The sequence below is a fragment of the Amia ocellicauda genome, chromosome 7 (assembly GCF_036373705.1).
Source record: "Amia ocellicauda isolate fAmiCal2 chromosome 7, fAmiCal2.hap1, whole genome shotgun sequence".
NCBI classification, from domain to species: Eukaryota; Metazoa; Chordata; class Actinopteri; order Amiiformes; family Amiidae; genus Amia; species Amia ocellicauda.
The window spans coordinates 45054207-45075787 of NC_089856.1; the positions used below are offsets into that span (position 1 = coordinate 45054207).

The window sequence follows — 21581 nt, forward strand, 5'->3', positions numbered from 1 at the left end:
AATTAAGGACAACGCATGTATGTGTATTCATATAAACCAGCTGTTTGCTCATTGTCAGCGAATGTATTCGCTGTAATTTGCTAATGTTTTTGGTTTAGTTGTTTTTCTGTATTCAAATCTACAGTAACCTGGTACTAGAGACGTTCATACGGAGGGATTTTGAACTTGTAACTTATACTGTGTTACAGTCGGTCACACTTCTGGGCACCACTCCGACTTTCCAGCTATTTATAAATGTAATAAATTTTCCTTGAGGCACATTGTGTAGAATAGTTTTATACAACAGAAGGCTAGGTTGAAATGATTTTGAGTCACGTTAAGCCTAAAGCCCTATAGTCATGCCGTATATATAAAATATATTCTATATGATAGCCTATCGCCACTATAAACTAAGCTAAACACATTATGTGTTTGTTCAAGGACAACACAAACACAACTTTGTGTTGAAATTTAAAACACGATATTGTGTCTTTGTAACACAAAGGGGAAAAACACACTCTTGAGATAAGAAATAAGCTACACATTATTGTGTACATTGTTACATTTTAATACACAGTTGTGTTGTCCTTTAACAAACACAGAATGTGTTCAATTTAACACATTAGTTATAAGAGTGTAGCCTACGTACATATAAACAACCTGTGTGCTAATAGTTGTCAAAAATATACTTGTCAAGGTTGCATTATAAGATTACGGTTCTTGAAATTGTAAGTCTGTGATAATTCAGACAGAATTAATCAGGAAATAACCGAATATGTCGTGCAAAAGCTAAAACACGAAATTAACATCCACACGTGCAGCTGCAGTATTATATTATATTATATTATATTATATTATAGGTGCGCTGCTGTTTGCTGGGGAGGCAGACCTGCGCAGTGACGTCGCGCTGTGCTCGGGGCTGCTGACCTTGACTGTGACGGCCTGTCCTTCGCGGTGCAAACGCGCTGACGTCAGTGGGAAACTGCAGACATGCACAAACATGCAGACATGCACAAACATGCAGCCGTGCACAGAGCACCGACTCCCGGGGATGACCAGCTATTCACTCATTCAATTCCTTTGTCGACATAAACGCGTGAAGTCAAAGAAATGCCCCCCCCCCCCCGTTAAAATAAGCGGTGTTGGGCTGGTTGTGTGCGCTTTAGAAACAAGCTGGCACTGTAACACGACCCCTTTCCCCGGGACACATCAGTTAAACAAGGGGGGGGGGAGAGAGACTGGACGCGAATTGTTGCTTATCGAGCGAGGTCGAGCAGAGGACGGCCCGGTGGGGGGAGACCAACCATTTTGGGAGTTTGCCAGTTATGTTGTTGTTGTTGCTTTCCGCTGGGAAAGACCGCCGCCTTCTAAAATTAGCCGACCTTTTCCCAGCACTGCCGGCTGCAGCTCCTGCGCTCGTCCGCTAGCTGGGCACGCCGGCTGTGCGGTGCGAGGAGCCGCCGCAGTGAGAGCCCCGCAGTCTGCAGCGACTCTCCATTTGCAATGCGCCGGGAAACACGTCGCGGAACCCGGCGCTCAGTGGCTCCGAGCGGCTCTCCCTGGATCCATGTCGCGCTCAGCGCTGCTCTCTGCTAGCAACTAGGCGCCCGAGCAGCAGCAGAGACGGGGAAGAGGGGGTAATACAGTGCAAGAAGAACAGGTTAAAGGAGGCTGCAAAAGCAGCAGCATGTCCGGCTGGAGTAACTCCTCATTTCTCACGATACCCGGCGAGGCGCACTTGGCTGCGGGGGCCAAGGATGAGAGAGCAGCACAAGGGGATAATAACAGCGCCGGCCTGGAGGACGAGGACGACGAGGAGGCGGCTTCGCACTGGAGTCTCCTGCCCAGGTCCTCGCCGGTGCCCCGCAAGCGCGGGATGTCCATCTACGAGGAGACCGCCGACTACCTGAGGGCGCCGCTGGCCTCCCCGAGCAGACGGGTGTCCTTCGCCGACAGCTCGGGGGAGGACCTGGTGGAGGTGAAGTTGTTCACCAAGTTCGACTCCTTCGAAGACGAGGAGCCGCCGGGAGAGGAGGCGGCCTGCGGCATCGGTCCCCACCTGTGCGTTTACACAGTGCTCCCCGACTTCAGTGTCCCCAGCGCCGCTGCGCTCCTGGAGAACCTGCGCGCCAGCAAGGTGGAGGTGGAGAGCCTGGCCGCGGTGCCGGAGGAGCCGCTGGCCATGCTCGGGCTGGTCCGGGTGCTCAACATCTCCTATCACAAGTCCGTGTACGTGCGCTGCACCATGGACGGGTGGCGGACTTACTTCGACCACCTCGCCGATTACGTGCCGGGCTCCTACGACGGAGAGACCGACCAGTTCTCCTTCAAGCTGGCTTTCGCTCAGCCCTACCTGCACGACGGCGCCCGGGCGGAGTTCGTGGTGCGCTACGAGACGGCCCAGGGCGACTTCTGGGCCAATAACGGGGGGCGTAATTATGCGGCCGTGCTGAAGGTTTCGGTGGTCGACCACTTGGGGCCCGGCCTGGGAACAGAAGAAAAAAGACCCAAGAGCATTTTGAAGGCGACTGCACAGAGATACAGGTGGGTGATTCCCCGTGTTTCTCCTTCCCTGGTCCATTGGTGCGAAACGAGATTCTCTTATATGGAAATATAATTAATATAATTATATTGAAATGGAAAAGTTTCCGTTTCTCTGAAGGCTGCTTCCCCGGGGCTACAGAGCTGCACTTTAAATATTGCCTTTGAGTCAGTTACGCACAGGCGGGACACGCCAGGCTCTTATGAGTTAAGTCTCAATGATGAGTTATTAATCCCTATGCAGGCTCCACGGTGACTCTCGACTGTCATGTTTTGGCAGAACGTGCATCAGCAGCTCTACCAGTGCGGGGTGCCAGTGCCAAAGTTTAAACAACCCTGTCTTATCTCCGTTACATGAAGGGGTTTCGATATGTAAACACAAATAAATAGATAAACACAGAAAATTGTTGGTTGGCAATGCATGGGTTAATGGGCAATATTTAATATATTTAAATAACAGACACATCAGCAAACAAATACACTACATGATGCATTGGGTCTGAATGAGCACGCTGCTGCACTACACAGCGAACTGCGCCGCAATATTAATAACAGCCCTCATGCGTTTGTATGAGAATCTAAGACCCGTCAATGCCTGAACTGGACACTGATACAGACCATTGAAACGCCAGATTAAAAAAGCCAGCTGCTGCTGCTGGTGCGATACTGAAGTGAACTCGTGAGGTAGGGTGTAGTTTAATGTCATGGCCTTGAGGGGGGCTCGCTGTATGATACACCAGCTTACAAACTGCACCCCTGCGACGTCTCTGTGCGACTCCTTTAGTAAGGACGAGCACCACGGAGAGCATCCCCTGTGTAACCAGCCGCTAATAACCACATGCACACAGTTACACACCTCTTTACACACTAGCGCAGTGCACTGAGCCTGCAGCCACTGCAGAGCAAACGGTGCCATTGCTCAGTGCAGGATCAGTGCTCACTGGCAGTCATGGGACTCGGACCGTCAGCAGTGCTCTATACCATGACTTCATGCGACAACACGTCAGCAAAACAGACGGCTATCAATCATACCTTGTGACCCTTAAATAGTTACGACGAGGAGCGTGTAACGGCTTGCAGTTGTGTAGCGCTTGATGAAGCACATGCAATTAACCCGCGCGAATGACCGGTTTGAAGTGTCTAATACACAGACGCGCGGCCACTTTGATGAGATGCGTCACAATGGGCGACTGTGCATCTGCGCTGAAGCGAGCAGCGGTACTGGAGCAGCAGACAGTCCCGTCACAACTATACATACGACGTGCGAGCTGCACAAGACTGGGCCGTGGCTGCTGCAAGCTCCCGCACACGGTCATACGATATTGTTACCGCACATTGATTTTTGGAGTACTGGTTTATTGTTGTGTTTATTTTGGGGTGTTTTCTCGGCCATCTGGTATATTGTATGTGCATGGTGTTTGAAGAAGACCCATTAATTTCCATAATACTTGTCCACTTGTTTTAAATTAAACATTGTACCAGCGCAGAGAGAAATAAATATTCAGGATAATTAGTCTGCATTTTATTTTGTTACCACACCTGTCACAGCCTTTGCTCCAGGAAACTTCATCAAAATATATTGATATAACAGTGGTACATGATTGGCATATCGAAAAAGGGAGACATGGAAGAGATGCAGCAACAAGATGTCATGGTAGAAAGATATAATGATGATGATGATGATAATAAATATATGCCAAGCATAAACATTGCATTTGGTTTGTTGTTTTATGTTTTGTACACAAAATTATGCTGTTTCTTTTGTTTGTTTGTTTTGTTTTGTGAGGATACACCGGTATTGGTGGCTGCTATATGATTCGCAGATGTACATTTTCATGCATTTTAAAGACTTTATTTATATCAAGTTAGAACAGTTCATGAGCAACAACAAAAAATAAAAAGTTAAAAAATCAACATCGAATTTGATTTAAAAAAAAACAACACATAATTTTTTTCTATTCAAGAACTCCACGGATACTTCAGCACAAGACTAAATGTTACATCCCTGGTCACACTCTCATCTCCAGCGCCTGCACACCAGGGAGGGGGTAGTGCTAGATTAAAATAGGGAAGACAGCTTGATTTCATCCCCGCTGTTTGAATTCATTACCTATGACCTTTTCCCCCAGCAGATAGACCTTTTAGGAAGACGCTGTAAGCCAATACACGCACTCTCACACACACACGCCACAGGCTCACTTATTTATAAAGCAGAGTAGGTGCTGAGTGAAGAAAAGGCCTCCTCCTACAACATTTTAACCCCTTGGCAAGCCCTCAAAGCAGAAATACAAACCCTAAAGTCATTCAGTGGACTTGTTACTGCAACTCGGCAGTTTTGGACGAACACAGATATTCAGGATAGTTGTTCGTTTTTGTAATGCAACAATCCGCCTATCCTTGTAATGTGTTTTGTGATTTTGTCTAATGCTGCAATGTCCCAAAATTGCCAAATGCACAGTGCTGACAACTCGCTGAGACACAAAACCACATTCAGCCAGACCACACAGGTGCCAAGGTTCGCTCCCTTTAGTGCACAGTGTTGTGACACCAATATGATCCGTAGGCGTAGGCTGTTTGTTTTAATATTCTTCAAAGCAAGGGTGCGAGGTTCCAGTCCTGGAGTCGGCTACAGGACAGTACGTTCAGCTTTTCAGTCATGTCCAACCCGAGTGGTGGAGGACTCTGCTGCTGGTTCCTCTACCCATTGACTGAACCCTTAACTGAACTAATGGTTGTCTCATTTTAACCTCGTCAGTTCAGCTCTTAAAAAAGTTGCAGATCTATCAGGTGCGAAGCTGAACACCACTGGGGCTGGAATGAAAAACGTCCAGCTCACACAGGGCGTTCTCCAGGACCGGGGCTGGGGACCAAACAGTCTGGGGCCCCATTGGATGTAAAACAAGATGAAGAAATAAAGAGGGCAGAGGGGCTGGGGGGGGGCGTGGGGTCAGTGTGGTGATTATTGTAATCCACCAGGCCACACCAACGCATGCAGACCTTCAGACAAATCCCTGGGTTAAGCAGATTTGAGCATGTGGGACTGACAATCTTGACCCCTGGTATTTTCCAAGGCTTGGAGAGGGGCTATTTATTTTCTAAAAGTGACCACTCTGCCCACCCCCGTCACTAGTGTAAGGCAGTCTGCCAATAGAGTGAGGTTCCCACCTGTTGTTCAGCCTTTACTGACAGAGAGGAGGGCTATGGAAAACTAAACGCTCAATCGTGGCTCCATGTGACCCTGAATTTTTAAGTACCAGCAGGCTTCTGTCACTGTGGTATAGTTCTCAAGCTACAGACGTGTATATATATATATATATATATATGTGTGTGTGTGTTAGGGCTGGGCGATATGATTTAAAAATAATATCTCAATATTTTTAGAAGTTTGGGCGATACATGATATATATCTCGATATTTCTTGTTTTTATCCAATCAAGCCACAAAATAAGACCAAAGACATTCAAACTACAAGTATTTTGTTAATCCTCCAATAAGCAAAACTAACAAATACTACATGCAGGCTGTCATGGTAAATATATGCAGAATGCAACACATTACAGGGCAAGTGTTGTGTGATTACTATTACGTGTGTTATGTTGCTATGGGATATATATATATATATATATATATATATATATATATATATATATATATACAGTGAGGGAAAAAAGTATTTGATCCCCTGCTGATTTTGTACGTTTGCCCACTGACAAAGAAATGATCAGTCTATAATTTTAATGGTAGGTGTATTTTAACAGTGAGAGACAGAATAACAACAAAAAAATCCAGAAAAACGCATTTCAAAAAAGTTATAAATTGATTTGCATGTTAATGAGGGAAATAAGTATTTGATCCCCTATCAATCAGCAAGATTTCTGGCTCCCAGGTGTCTTTTATACAGGTAACGAGCTGAGATTAGGAGCACTCTCTTAAAGGGAGTGCTCCTAATCTCAGCTCGTTACCTGTATAAAAGACACCTGTCCACAGAAGCAATCAATCAATCAGATTCCAAACTCTCCACTATGGCCAAGACCAAAGAGCTGTCCAAGGATGTCAGGGACAAGATTGTAGACCTACACAAGGCTGGAATGGGCTACAAGACCATCGCCAAGCAGCTTGGTGAGAAGGTGACAACAGTTGGTGTGATTTTTCGTAAATGGAAGAAACACAAAATAACCGTCAGTCTCCCTCAGTCTGGGGCTCCATGCAAGATCTCACTTCATGGAGTTTCAATGATCATGAGAATGGTGAGGAATCAGCCCAGAACTACACAGGTGGATCTTGTTAATAAGGCAGCTGGGACTGTAGTCACCAAGAAAACAATTGGTAACATACCACGCCGTGAAGGACTGAAATCCTGCAGCGCCCGCAAGGCCCCCCTGCTCAAGAAAGCACATGTACAGGCCCGTCTGAAGTTTGCCAACATCTGAATGATTCAGAGGAGAACTGGGTGAAAGTGTTGTGGTCAGATGAGACCAAAATCAAGCTCTTTGGCATCAACTCAACTCGCCGTGTTTGGAGGAGGAGGAATGACCCCAAGAACACCATCCCCACCGTCTAACATGGAGGTGGAAACATTATGCTTTGGGGGTGTTTTTCTGCTAAGGGGACAGGACAACTGCACCGCATCAAAGGGACGATGGACGGGGCCATGTACCGTCAAATCTTGGGTGAGAACCTCCTTCCCTCAGCCAGGGCATTGAAAATGGGTCGTGGATGGGTATCCCAGCATGACAATGACCCAAAACACACAGCCAAGGCAACAAAGGAGTGGCTCAAGAAGAAGCATATTAAGGTCTTGGAGTGGCCTAGCCAGTCTCCAGACCTTAATCCCATAGAAAATCTGTGGAGGGAGCTGAAGGTTCGAGTTGCCAAACGTCAGCCTCGAAACCATAATGACTTGGAGAGGATCTGCAAAGAGGAGTGGGACAAAATCCCTCCTGAGATGTGTGCAAACCTGGTGGCCAACTACAAGAAACGTCTGACCTCTGTGATTGCCAACAAGGGTTTTGCCACCAAGTACTAAGTCGAAGGGGTCAAATACTTATTTCCCTCATTAACATGCAAATCAATTTATAACTTTTTTGAAATGCGTTTTTCTGGATTTTTTTCTTGTTATTCTGTGTCTCACTGTTAAAATACACCTACCATTACCATTATATATATATACGTTTAAAAATAGCTGTCGTTACAATAGTTTTAATAAATCTTAAATGCGGGGTGCCTTATCCCAGGGATTTTATATAGAACAATTATCCGTATTATATTAGGATGGTACAGCAGCTACCGTCTAAAAACAGTCCATATTCACCGATGTCTCAAAAATTATTTAATAGAGAAAAAGTGAACATCATAATGCTTACACGTTTCGACTTATGTTCCTCAGAGCACATATATACATATACACAGTATGATTTACTGCCACATAACCACAATAACACAAGTAATAGTAATCACGCAGCACATGCGCTGTAAGGTACAGATTCAGGTAGATTTAGCACAGCCGGGTTTATAGTGGCGCATTAACATCTGCTAGACAGAGACATTTCTGACTGTCGCGTCTCGATTCTACTTACAAGTACAGCACGTTGTTAATGCAAAATAGTTATAATAATAATAATAATAATAATAATAATAATAATAATAATAATAATAATACAACTGTTGAACCACTTCACCATCTTAATTAAAAGAAAATTATACTTTCTGCATGTGTTTGCATTGCTTTCCAATTAATTAAAATGCAAACAAACGTTTATTAATTTTGTACAAATGGTTCAATTTAAATTAGCGGGCTGCTTGGAGATCGAGTTCAGCCCGGCGACGAGAGCGGGGCGCAACGTGTGCGCTTGCTCATTAAAGTATCTCTTGGTTATGTTGGTTATTGTGTGTCAGTTCACTGTGCTCCATGTCTGTCTGTGTTTCTGATGCTCATTTCTTGCCGCATCCGACATGTGTGGAAGAACCGGGAAGAACGCAAAACGTCCTAATGACGAAAAATACTGCCGTAAAGATTGCAATTTGAGACACCACGATATAAACGATATAGCATAATATGAAACGATAGACGTTTTTCTATCGTCATACGATATATATCGTCATATCGCACAGCCCTAGTGTGTGTGTGTGTGTGTGTGTAAGCTATGCCAGGGGACTCTGAGCATCTTAAATCAAGAGGTTTACATTTCAGTCATGTGTTGTAAAGAGAGGACTTTCATCTCTATGATTTCAGTTGTGTGAGGTTTAAATGGTTACATTTCCTATCTCATCACTTGCTGGGTTATTTCTTTCGCTCCTTGTTGCACATCTTTCAGGCGTTTTGTGAGCTATGTTTAGGGGGACACATTTCAGGGTTGCACAGTGTGGCTTACTATGCCCATTTGGTGCAGCATTTGTGTTGGGCCGCTGTCATCTCAATATCCTACATGGTTTGAGCTTTCTGCGATTACAAATCCTGTGAGTCCAGAGTCAGCCGAACCAAGGGGATGTTTAAGAATGCATGTTGACAGGGTTATATAACATCCTCACTTTCTCTTTCTAGAACGGAGTACGATGATGAAGCCGCAGGAGGGGAGCTGGAAGGTGGAGAGGGTGAGTTACGCGGCGCTGCAGTTTGTCACGGGATGCTGATTTTTTCCCTGTCATTTTTGATACAAGCCAAATCAATTGTAAATAAATAACCTCATTGTTATTGTGGTAGCAATCAAGCAGGTGAAACGAATCCTGCTGAGGACAACATCAACTACAGCATCTACAGGGTAAAATTAAAAACTTTGCTGCAGAGATCTGGGTAAAATGTATTATTTTGCTACTAAGTTTTAATGATGTTAATGTTTTTAAATGTTGGTTCTTTCATAATATATTAGTCCTAGTAGTACTGTTACCGTTTTAAAATCTAATTTGAGATTTTTTTATTCATTGTGTTTTAGCAGTCTGATATGCGTTGCTGGCGTTTATACTAACCGATTTGTGGCGTGATCGTATGTCCATGGTTTTACTGTTTTTTTATGACTATTTTATTTTATTTTATTGTGAAGCAGTTTGTGTTATTTAGTGTGTGCCTATGTGGGGAATAGGTTGGGGAATCTCTATGTCACTAAAAGTTGAAGACACCAAAACCAGAATCTGTAGACTCACAGTGTTTTCTTTGTATCTTCCTGTCTGACTTTCTTCCACAGGGGGCTTGGGCAGCACCGAGACTGCAAGAGACGTGCTGAAGCCAGTGGCCATTCACCCTGAGATCGAGATCGATATCGAGGTGAGCACGTTAAAGGCCTCCAAACCCAGAACAGTGACGAAGCGGCTTCGCCCTCTTCTCGGGCTGCTCCTTAAAGCCCCTAATCTGTGACAAGTCTGTCGTTTTGACGAGATCATCCCTTGGCGACACACACCGGCCAGGCAGCTGTCAGGCAGGGCTGAGTCAAGGGTGGCCAGAACTCAATCTAAATCCTCTGTAAATCAATTGAGGGAGCCAGGCAATTGTTTCGTTCTCAGGGGGGATAGAAGCCTGGGAAGCCTGTGGGACATTCCTGATCCACAAATACGGAGGGGGGGACCCTACACTGACTTGTGAACAGAATGACACAGAGAAGGATCTGTTTATTTTTTGCGAAATGCATTTTTGCTAGTGCGAGACACAGCAATGCTATTCGAAGTCGTTATATTTGGACTTCGAAAAACATTCTGTATTCAGCTCAAGAGACAATCCACAAATCCATATCTCAGCACAACCTCTTTGGGATGCTTAGGTGTCAGAGGATGTGTTATACTCACTTTGAATCTGCTCCAACGACCCACAGGCCTGTAAAAGGCTTTGGCTGCCATGTTGATGACAGTAGTTCAAGAATCTGCGGAGAATTGTGTACCACTTAGTGGGCAAGAGGTCCGTTGGATAAAACACCTTCTGTATTGAATATCTTAAGTTTTAAATACAGCGTCTTTCCCTGGTAGTGGTAGCACACTTGGGCAGACACACAACCATTCACAACTCAGACGGGTGATCTGGGTTGTGTCCCAGTCCATGCAAAGAGATGTTTGTCACTCAAAAAATGATCTAATATATACCCTCCTTTCCCAGCCCTTGTTTTTTTTAATGCAATTGCTATACCTTGGCTTCTTTTGTCTAATGTCATGTTTTCTGTTGACCACAGCTCATTGAAGCTTCAGCAACAGTTTAGGTAACGTCCATTGAGCTTGCTCCCTGCTAACCATTTCAATAACCCCACTGCTTGTTTGCTTGCTTGTTTCTTTGGGTTTATTTTTTTATTGGGATATTTTGCCATAATTTCCCCACTCATACGAATACGCATTGCCATCTTTGTGAGTTGTATTATCTTTTCTTTTTTGTGTTTTTTCCGCTTGCTACATCTTGACAGCTCAGATCATTTAATGCTCAGTTTGTCTGGCAAAACAACAACAGCACATTTAAATAATAAACATTATGAATTCAGCCAAATCTATTCACCTTTTTTGCCCATTTCACTGCTCCTTAAATGCCAGGAGAATTAAATAAATGCAATATTGGGTTGTTGAGTCTAAACTGTATCACATGGTAGTCTAGTTATCTGACTTACTGTGTTCGGTTTAGCAGTCATTCCGGACCCATTTTTAGCTAGGAAATGTCACCTCTGAAAGGCCATCCTATTTGTACACGCTGTACTGGCTGTAACACGAGAATGGTCGCAAAGTGATTCATGCTAGGCTGTCATAATGAGAGCTGTAGCCACTCCCCCATCACGAAAGTCATTTTGTTGTGAAACTGTGTCTCCTTCTCATAGTGCCATGTCCCCGTAAAAGTGTGGATGCATTTGTCACCTGGGCATGTAATCAAATAAACATCATTTTCAGATGTCGAATGAAAACAATCTGCCGGTATGAAGTGTAAGTGACTGAAGAAGATCAAATGGATTTGTTTTAGGATTTAAGCTTTACATAAAGGACATTGGGTACAAAAAGAGAGTGCGCTCAACCCTGGTCTTAGAGAACCCCAATCGGTCCTGTTTTATGGGCATCTTTAGTCAGCAGCGAAAGATCACATTGACTGATGAAGCCAACAAATGCTTCAACTATGTTAGCCAGAACTTGGTCACAATACAAAAACCTCCAGGACCAGCAGTGAGTGTGGACCTCAAGTGTGAAATTTCCAAAGACCCAGCCCTGTGCAGGTTGTTGTTTCACTGATATTTCAGGAAATAAATGTATGACATTCAAGCATCAATATCTTTCTTAGAACAGGACGAGCATTAATGTTTAAACACCTCCTCGCTCTTAATTGTCGTATTCTATGAAGTCAAGTTGTTGCTACACAACCAGTGCCATCCTCTGGTGAAATCAACCACTCAATGGTAGAACAGCAAGGTACATAAATAACAGAGTACAATGCTCTAGTAACTGACTAATCCCTATTGACGCCGATACAGTTACACACAGCAATCACATTGAGGCTTTTCACTCTTTTTCACTGTTTCTCCTTCCACTGAAATCGTATGTAAAACATGTTGCACTCTCATTGGCATGCACACTTCCAGTTCTCTGCTCCTCAATGACAGTCTGGCTTGTCCAACTTTACAAGATGTCAAATTTGACGGGTGGTACGCAACGCAATTTTGTGATCAACGCACATCAGATGAGGGAATTCAACATGTGAACGATACATCGGTAGGAGAAAAAAGACAAGCCTGCGCAGTTTTTTTTATGAGGTCTAGAATATGCATTCTGAATTTCTAGCCACAACCGAGGGGCCTCAGTTAGACGAGAGAAAGGGGAGATACTGTCTGGGGAGGTAGTCGCTGTAGAGGACAAATGGGTGGATTGTTTCCTTGCCTGGGTGCATGATTGTGTTTTGTAACGGTCGTGCCAGCTCTGCCCTCTCAGCACAGGTCAATGCATACTGTTGTGCCAACCAGAGACCTGTGACAGTGTGGCCATGGGAACTAGGGCAAAATTAATCAGTGCCGACAAATTAAAGAGCCATTAGAGCCACTTATGAGGTAATCAAAGGACAAACAATAAGCTGTGCCCACATTCGCCTCACACCCCCCCCTTTTCACTTCACCGATACAGATATGAGTGTAGACAGCTTGACCAGTGTGCCTGAACACACAACGTTTCAGTTCAGCCCAGTTTCAATATGTGGCCCAAACACGGGTGATTAGTATCACAACAATCTGTTCTTGTAAGTACAGCCATGTAAACACATTAACAGTAAGGACCAATGTAGGTAAAAGTACACGTGGCACACATTATATAGAACACACTGACACACCTGACCTAATTCTCTTCTGTCTCAAAGCCCACTGTTATTTATATCTGATCAGGTATTTTGTTCAAAGGACACACAGATGCACACTACAGCAAACAGCCCTGTCTTTTTGATATAGTTTAAATAGATGATACGGCAGCAGGGTTTCAAATACTAACTTATCCAGTCCTTTCAATGAATACAAGACTCCTTTACTGCCTCACAGACATTGAACATTTGGTTAATTCTTTTTTAAACATCACCATGTTTTCTTCTCCCTCTCTTACTGCCAGTACTAGATCTCTGTTTTTCTTCACAGGTCAACAAGGCTATGCCCAGCCTATCTCCTGAGTTCAATGTAGATCTTCATTCAGCTTTCACAGAGGTTACCCCAACTCACTCTCCTCTGCTGCTAGAGAGCCCAATGTCCTCCTTTGAGGAAAATCAAGGGTTAACAACCAGCCCCTCCAAGCAGCATCCATCCCACACGGACTCTCCCAAGCCCCCACAATCCCCTGTAGAGATGCCCCAGAGACTGGGGGGCAGCCTGAAGCAAGAGAAATTGACACTTAAAGATCTCAATGACAGAATCACCTCCATCTTTGTCAACCCTAGTCTTCATGTCAAGGGCACCCCTATAAAAGGAATGGGGGAAGACAAGAAGTCAGCCACCCTTCTCTCCCAGTCCTACCCTGCCCGGGCCTTTAATCCTGACCCCAAAATGTCGGTCATCAGCACAGTGCCTCTCTACACGGAATCCAACGGGTCACCCCTGCAAACACTTCCAGTCCACCCAGAGAGTACCCCAGGGGATCCTGGGAAGGGTGGTCCGAAAGAGGAGGAGGAGGCAACCATGGAAGGAGAAGCAGGATGGGATGCCCATGCCAGTGCTGAGAAAGATCCTGACAACGCTGGCACCAAGTCCTGGAGGGAAGAGAAGGGCTTCCAAAAAGGTCTTGTACAAGAAGGTTATCAGCATTTCAGTGCTGAGGGTCACTGGATTTCTGCAGACTTGATCAGCTCGGGCCCCCAAGACCAAGCAGTCCTAAAGAAGACCCCCTGCCCCCAGATGGACTCTGGAAGAATTGTTCCCCAAGATGAAAGAACAAAGATGGCTGAGATGAATGAGGAGTCCTGCCAGGCTAGGGGTGAGGAAGTGCCAGAGTTAATGGCCTCTTGCGTGTGGCAACCTCCAGTAAAGGGGTTAGACTCTACGGGAGAACATCAGCCAACCTCAATGCGTGAAGAGCACCTGTTCACCCCAGCCACCCCCCACCCACAAGCCAGAAAGCCAGGATTAGTCTTGGGAGACAAGGAACTCACTACTGTCTTTACAGAAGATGGTGGCAAAAAGATGGCTCATGGGGACTCAACAAAGGTTTGGGAGATGGATTTGGCTAGCGATCCAGTTTACATAGAAAGGGGCCTGCCAGTACAAGCCAAGCCCAGACTGGTCTCTCCAGAAGGGGCCTGTGGGGGGTTTCCGCTGAGCACTGGCACAGAAGACACCGAGAGGGCCCTCGAGGACAGGCCTGGAGAGGACAGGCCCGGAAAGGACCGCACGGAGGAGTTCCGCAGTGACCGCCAGCCCACACTTTTCCATCCCACCGATCTGCCAACACGAGAGACCCTGCAGCCCGAGCACAAGCACCAGTCCGAGTCCTACCACACTGAGCCAGCGCCAGAAACCCAGACCCGGCTGAACCAGGCTCTCACCAGGTCCTTCACCTTCCTGGTGTTCTGCATCTGTATGGCCATGAGCCTGAGTCACCCCGGCATCTTCCTCTTTGTTGGAATGTACCTCCTGTCCCTCTACCTTTGATCCTGGTAGCTGTGCCTTTCTGTTTTTGTGCTCTGTCTCTCTCCTGTTTTTTTTTCAGTTTAGAGTTTCAAGTTGCAAATGGACAAACCTCCGTCTGTCTGTGGTCTGTGTTCTCTTTGACTGAGTGGGACAACCTGCATCTCCTAAATGCATTGTCTTTAGAGTCCAGTCATTTCATTCAACTTTAAGAGTGCTCAAAGACACCTAGGGTAATTAAGCACTGATAGCAGGTTCAAGTGTACCTTTACATTTACAATGTGCTGTACAAACCCATCCTGTCGCAAAGTGTCATGGATTTACTGGGCTAGGCGGCAACTGTATATGTGGGATGAGTTTGCAGTCCTAGCATAAGGCCTATGAAAATGCAAATATTTGCCTGACACAAACCAAATGCCTCTTTGAACCCTGCATCCATGTGCTCTGCGGAAGGAAGCTGGTGCTATATTTCAGTCACTTCCGTTTGCGCGTAGTGTTTGCACTCTGGGTCATCTTATTAATATGCTAAATACACTGTGATCCCAGAAGTTAGTCTAGGCAGCAAGGAATGTGTGGTGGCTAATTCAAACTCCATATTACCGAAAAATATTTTCCTAAACAATGCTGCTTGGAGAATTTATTTTTTTAAGGGTTCTGATTGTTTTTTTTGTTTGTTTGTTTATTTGTTTTAATGAAGTCTAAAACTGGGCTGTAAATTTGTATTTATTTGTATGTCTAATAGCAGCACAAACCACTTTAAACGTCTGCACTGTGATGATGTGAGAGACTCCACCAAAGAAAGGTTATCCACAGTGCGTCGCGGGCAGCCCGTACCACCGGCTGCAACTTCAAAAGAATCCCCCACAACAAAGTCTGGCATCGCCTCTGAATTTGAATAGCCACCTCAACAAGAGCCCAGATACAAAACAGCGATATACAGAAAACAGCTAGGTGTTATAACAGCAGCTAGTGAAACAAACATCCCCTATACTGTTGCATAGGTAATTCCCACTCAGTAAATGCAACTACAGTACTGCTGCAGATTATGTGTTACTGTATATAGCCATTGTGAAGCATATTCAGCCATAAACCCATCAAGGTAAGATACTGTACACGCTGAGGAAGTCTCCTTCTGACTACTTTCTTTCTGAACCCTGAGCACATCCCTACGTATGATAGGAAAGCAACAGTATGAAAAAAATACATTTGCCTGATATTGAATTTGGAGAGGAAATGACACAGGGTGAGAAGAACCCAAACTATCATACCACCACTGGTTACAGCTGTGAAGAAGAACATTTTGCAAGAAAAACATTTGTGCGTGAGCTGTTGAACTTCTTATAACAAAAAAACTGCGTTGATACACTTTCACTTCTCATTCATCTCCATCTTGTTTTTGATGCATCGTCACTATTGTTTGCAGGGACAAAATAAGGACAAGACAAAACAACTATTTAAGCCTGAAGATTCAAGAAAGAGGAGACTTATATTACCAAGAGGTAGATCTGGGGTCAACTACAATTGTGTAATTTGAACTAATCAATTACAGTGCATTTACAGTCTAATTAGGTCACTGTAATGTTGACTTTTTTTACAAATCGATAACCATAAGATCCGTTCTATGTTACTTCATCTTATTGACAACTCCAACATACAATACAGTTAGGTCCATACATATTTGGACGAAGACACAATTGTCATGCCACCACAATGGATTTGAAAGGAAACAACAAAATGTCCCTTTAATTTGAGGGTAGTTACATCCAAATTGGGTGAAGGGTGTAGGAATTACACCCATTTATATATGTGCTCCCCCCAATATTAGGGACTCAAAATTATTTGGACAAACATAATCTTTTATTCAATTGTGAGTTTCAATACTTGGTTGCAAATCCTATGCAGTCGATGACTACCTGAAGTCTGGAACCCATAGACATCACCTGATGCTGGGTTTCTTCCCTGGTGATGCTCTGCCAGGCCTGCACTGCAGCTGTCTTTAGTTCTTGGGGCGTTTTGAGTTCAGGTTTGCCTTCAGCAAGTGAAATGCTGCTCAATTGGATTCAGGTCAGGTGATTGACTGTTTTGATTTCTAAGGCAAAACTGAAGGAAAAACGCCCCAAGAACAAGCAGGAACTCACAATTGAATTAATGATTATGTTAGTTTGTCCAATACTTTTGAGCCCCTAAAATTGGGGGTAACACATAAAAATGGGTGTAATTCCTACACTGTTCACCCAATTTGGATGTAACTACCCTAAATTAAAGATGAAAGCACATCTTGATTGTTTCCTTTCAAGTCCGTTGTGGTGGCGTACAGAGACAAAATTATGAAAATTGTGTTACTGTCCAAGTATTTATGGACCTAACTGTATATCTGTGTATATATCGCTAGCATAGTTGCCATTGAATACAATAATACTACTGTAATTGTAACTAATTCAGAAGTAAAACAACTACTAGAAATTTAATTTTAGTTGAAATTGACCCCAGGTTTGCCCAGAGTGTTTTCACAATGTATTTCAAGATTTTCTATTGTGGAGGTGTGTTCTATGGGATTGGGTTTAGGGCATGACAGGTGTCCACTGCTATTCGTCCTGAGACACTGTTAGCATGCTAGTGGACATGCTAGTGGACATGCAAGGTCCAGACGGTGATATTACATCAATGTCAGATGAACACTTGTACACAATACCATTGGTAAAACTAAGCATAAGCATTTTTGGTCTTTATGCACTTCACAACAACCCCTGCCTTCCAAAACACACACACACACCTCCACATAGACCAGGACTTACAGTTCAATTTTTAACAAGCAGAGGAGAGAGAACACCATTGATCTTCGCAAAAACACTGTTAAAGATCTACATCCAGCATGAGAGATTACTTCACAACCTAATTCCTGTTTTGCTACATTTGAAAATCGTGCTGTTTGTGTGACTGAGGCCTCGCTTCAGGCACCACTGTTATTTTCAGGTTTCTTCCACAAAGTTGTCCGCGCGCAGCTCCGTTCGGACACAGACGCGGGTCTCTCGGGAGAACTCAACTGCATGATGACAAAAGTCATTTCAAAGCCTCGCTATTCAGAACATTTTATTTAAAGGTTAGGCAGCATATTTCTCAATTTTTCACAGAGCCTTTAATGTTCTTCAAATAAGCCTTACCTAACATATACTTATGTTGAGGGTGTATATATATATATATATATATTTAAGAAGTGGAGAGGTTTTGAGTTATGTAACCAGACTGGAGGCTGTCTGAGTTGCATTAGCTTATAGTCCAAGACATTGTGTGCCTTCTGGGTTGAACGGTGGGCTACTGGATGTATGTTGTAGAGGTCGCAGCGGCCTGTCCAGAGGTGAGGATAAGGAGTGAATGACAAGCATTATGCCTCGAGACGGTATTAGTGGGATGCAGGAAGGGGGGTCATTTTGTCATTTGAGTTTGAGTAGAGGATTACCCAACCAAGTGAAACCCTATGTAGAGATCTCAGGAGCTGGAAACAGGCCAGTGTTGACCTTGTTATGGTTAAGTGTGTAGGATTGGGCCATATCTAAGTGTATAAGAGCTGGGGAGGGACGGGGGGAGGGCAGCAGGGAAAAGTTGTGCATTAAAGAATGGAGAAGAGAAGCAGTGTGGGTTAGCAGCTGTGGCTAGGAGCCTGGTGGAGGTCAGAAGGGAGCAAGCGACAAGGGATAAGAGAGAACGTCAGGGTTAAAGAGGGAAAGCAAATTTGCTCCTCCGAACTATCGCTAATCAGCCCCTGTATCGTGTAATTCAGCCCTTGAAAAGTGTTGTGTGTTAATACTGCTGACCTACGTGTGTACTGTCCTGCTTTCTGTAGAAACCATAGATTTTGTTTGCAAGCACTGGGTGTGCTCGGTAACAAGCAAGATACATGCAAAGCACTTTCCTCAGCAGATACAATATTTTTAATGTGTTTATTTGCTAGTCGTCACTATACATAAATATATACATAAATAAATAAATATAAATAATAATATATTTTATTACAGGAATAAAACATCTACAGGTCTGCACTGTCTGATGTGTTTTAATCTTGACACTTCGGTTTAAGGATTGTTAATATATATACACACAAATTATATAAAACATGAAGTCTACTGTACGTTTGGTTACAACACAGACGTCCTTTGAAAACTAATGTTGTGAACTGTTTATGGTTGTGTGTGTGTATACTACTGTTTGTGTGACTATAACTCACTGCTTCTCTATAAAGTGCTATTCACAAAGGATTTCAAATGGGTGCTTTTTTGAGATACTGACTGTTCTTTCTAAATCTGTGGGTGAAGCACAGCACATGCGTGTCTACAGTAACCTTTCAATGCTTTTAACATTGGGGGGTGAATACAAACATACTCCAGCACAACATATGTAAAGGAAAGGTGGCCATTTTGAACATGGATCTTGTAACCATGATGTATGATAAGTGATCTACAGTGTCACAGGGGATTAAAATAAATAATCCATTACTGAAATATGAACATTTTAACGTTCATGTTAAAGGTAACTTACTGCGTTCAAAGTAACTGATTCATGTGATAAACGAAGACCAGTCTGGACTCAGGACATGATAGGCCTACATAGTGGGGAGAGAAAATAAACAAAATCTATGGTAAGTTTCAAAAAGTATTATACACATATATGTTTTATTGTATTTAATATTTTTACCTAATAAGAAAGGTAACCTAATTATACGAGTTTTTATGTCAAGCTCCTGCTTAACAATCAAAGATCATACAAAGATAAGTATATGCTATGGGTTCTCAAAGTGTGTACAAACTTATTCAACTGCAACTAAAAGATTAACACAATATTTCCCACAGGGCACACAAGTTATGTGTGCAATTGAGTGTCATAAGTTTAACACTGCACACATTCAATGGTGTCACAAATTGTGTTATACAAACATATAACGGACACCCTTTCAATCACAGAGGTCAAGTTGCAGTGCTTAAAATGTATCCTCTTTATTTGTTTCACAATTTAGACTGGGCTTCACCTCACGAAAAGGGTATAGTTTGTGTGAATGTGTGTATTATCAATTTAAATCTCTATGTGAAGACCAAAATCGACAGTTTAACTGTGAAATGTGCAAGAAAGGAAGATATTGTCTTTTGTTTCAGTGTCAACACCCACAGAGGCCCCAAATGACCCACTGTGTCGAGGAGACGAGTGGATTAACTGCGCTGGATGTCCTGAGCCGCAGGTGATGGAAAGGTTGCGCATTGCGCCCAAGTCGAGGTGTCAGCCAGCGGCCTGCGTGTAACTGAAGCCCGCTGTCTGGAGGCCGGTGGCTCCCCTGGGATCAAAAGCACTTTGCACACAGAGATAGTGTTACTTTCTCCGGTAACCATCAGACACTGTTACACAAACTACCGTGCTCGCCCAATGACTTTTAATAATTCACCAAGCTGTATATCTTGGAAAGCACACCAGAGCCAAGTATAGGCCATACTATCAAACAAATACTACTGATTGGGGAGCTGTTTTATATGTTCATATACCAATTAAACAAGTAACCCTTTATGTTGCCCAATAATTCCCTCCTTTGATATTCTTTCAGGTTAAGTTTGGATGAACTGGGCTGTCAGGGAAAAGTAAAGGACTGTATTTTATGATCTTGCGGATTTGTGTTGTGTGTCAAAATAATACAATACATTGGTACATTAAAACACAAAATAAAAATTAGTTTTAACTGTCTCAAGGTGGCTTTGGTGTGGTTGTCACATAAAAGAGCCCGATCCTCCCCTGCCCTCTGGCACAGTCAGGTGACGCCATCTGTCTCCGGCGGCATCCAGCGGTTCAGACAGCTGTTCCTCCGGCAGGCCGCGGTGTCGAGTCACGCCGAGACTAAACGCTTACCGGGCTTCACGGAGAGACTCAAAGCTGCCAGAGACGGAGCCCAGCAAGCTAGTCGGGATATACAGCTCACTTTGTCAGGGACATGAAGCATTTGACACCGGAGGTTAAGAAGGAGTTGGAGAGTTTATCTCAGCTGTGTACAGCCAAGCGACCATGTGTGTTATATGTTAGTCTGCATAAGAGAATGTGGAGACTGTTCTCTTGCAGGATTATTATTATTATTATTATTATTATTATTATTATTATTATTATTATTATTCATTCACTGACGTCTCCCAGTTATATGGTGTAAATATGTGACATTGAATTACAGAACTGTTCGGTGTATTAGGAAACAGTACATGTGTATTACAGTACCTATACAGACTTAAGGTGACACTTAAGCCTAAATAATAATAATGAATAATAAACATTTCGCTGAAACTTGCAACAGCTACCTAGGCAATACAACTGTTTAGTTTTGGCTGTGTCCTATATAGGCTACACCTGTATTGTCGCCTAGCACACCCGTTTTTGTACCGTATTTGGTCATAAATCTTTGTTTCTCCCATATGACATTTTCTATTGCCCTATACCACTGTGTGGCTGTCTTGTACCACACTTTGTCTCTTTTGCTTATATTGGGCTCGCATTTACACATTAAAGGGGCTAACTATTATTGAGGGCTATTTGCCCTTTTTGATGAGTTATTTTGATTAAAATAAAAGGAGTCTGTTGGCTATTAAAATGTATATAGGCTGACTCAGAGTACTGATATTCACGTCTGAGTTTCCTCTCTACCCACCTCTAGTGTGATATATATTACATGAAGGTGTGTGAGTTCCCTGAGTGGTTGTTCATTTAACGGGTGTTATTAGTTTTGTTGTTGTTTGTTTTTCCCCATGAAAACGTATTTAGTCCAAAGTGTTTGTTGGTGAAGTAGCTCCCTTAAATCAGTCGACCCATTTTGTACCTGTTGCCAGAGTCATGACGCGGCTGCTGCAATGGCCGCTAGGGGCGCTATTTCCCACGCTTTAGTGGCGGCGAGAGGGGGCTATTGATTGCGTTAATACTATGGATAGAGTTTGTTGGTTGCGGTTTCTGTAAACGGACCTTGGCATGCTGTACTCAAATAATAATTTCCCCCCAGCAATGTGTAAA

At 43.7% G+C, this 21581-nt stretch overlaps 1 protein-coding gene across 1 annotated transcript; it reads left to right on the top strand.

Annotated features, from left to right (window-relative positions):
- Window positions 1–1219: 1219 nt before the first annotated feature.
- On the top strand, window positions 1220–18811 carry LOC136753613 (uncharacterized). Its single transcript, XM_066709881.1, has 4 exons — window positions 1220–2523; window positions 9062–9111; window positions 9699–9778; window positions 13080–18811. Exons 1-4 carry the CDS (start codon window positions 1667–1669, stop codon window positions 14580–14582), a joined length of 2490 nt encoding a protein of 829 aa, XP_066565978.1. The 5' UTR covers window positions 1220–1666; the 3' UTR covers window positions 14583–18811.
- Window positions 18812–21581: the final 2770 nt, after the last annotated feature.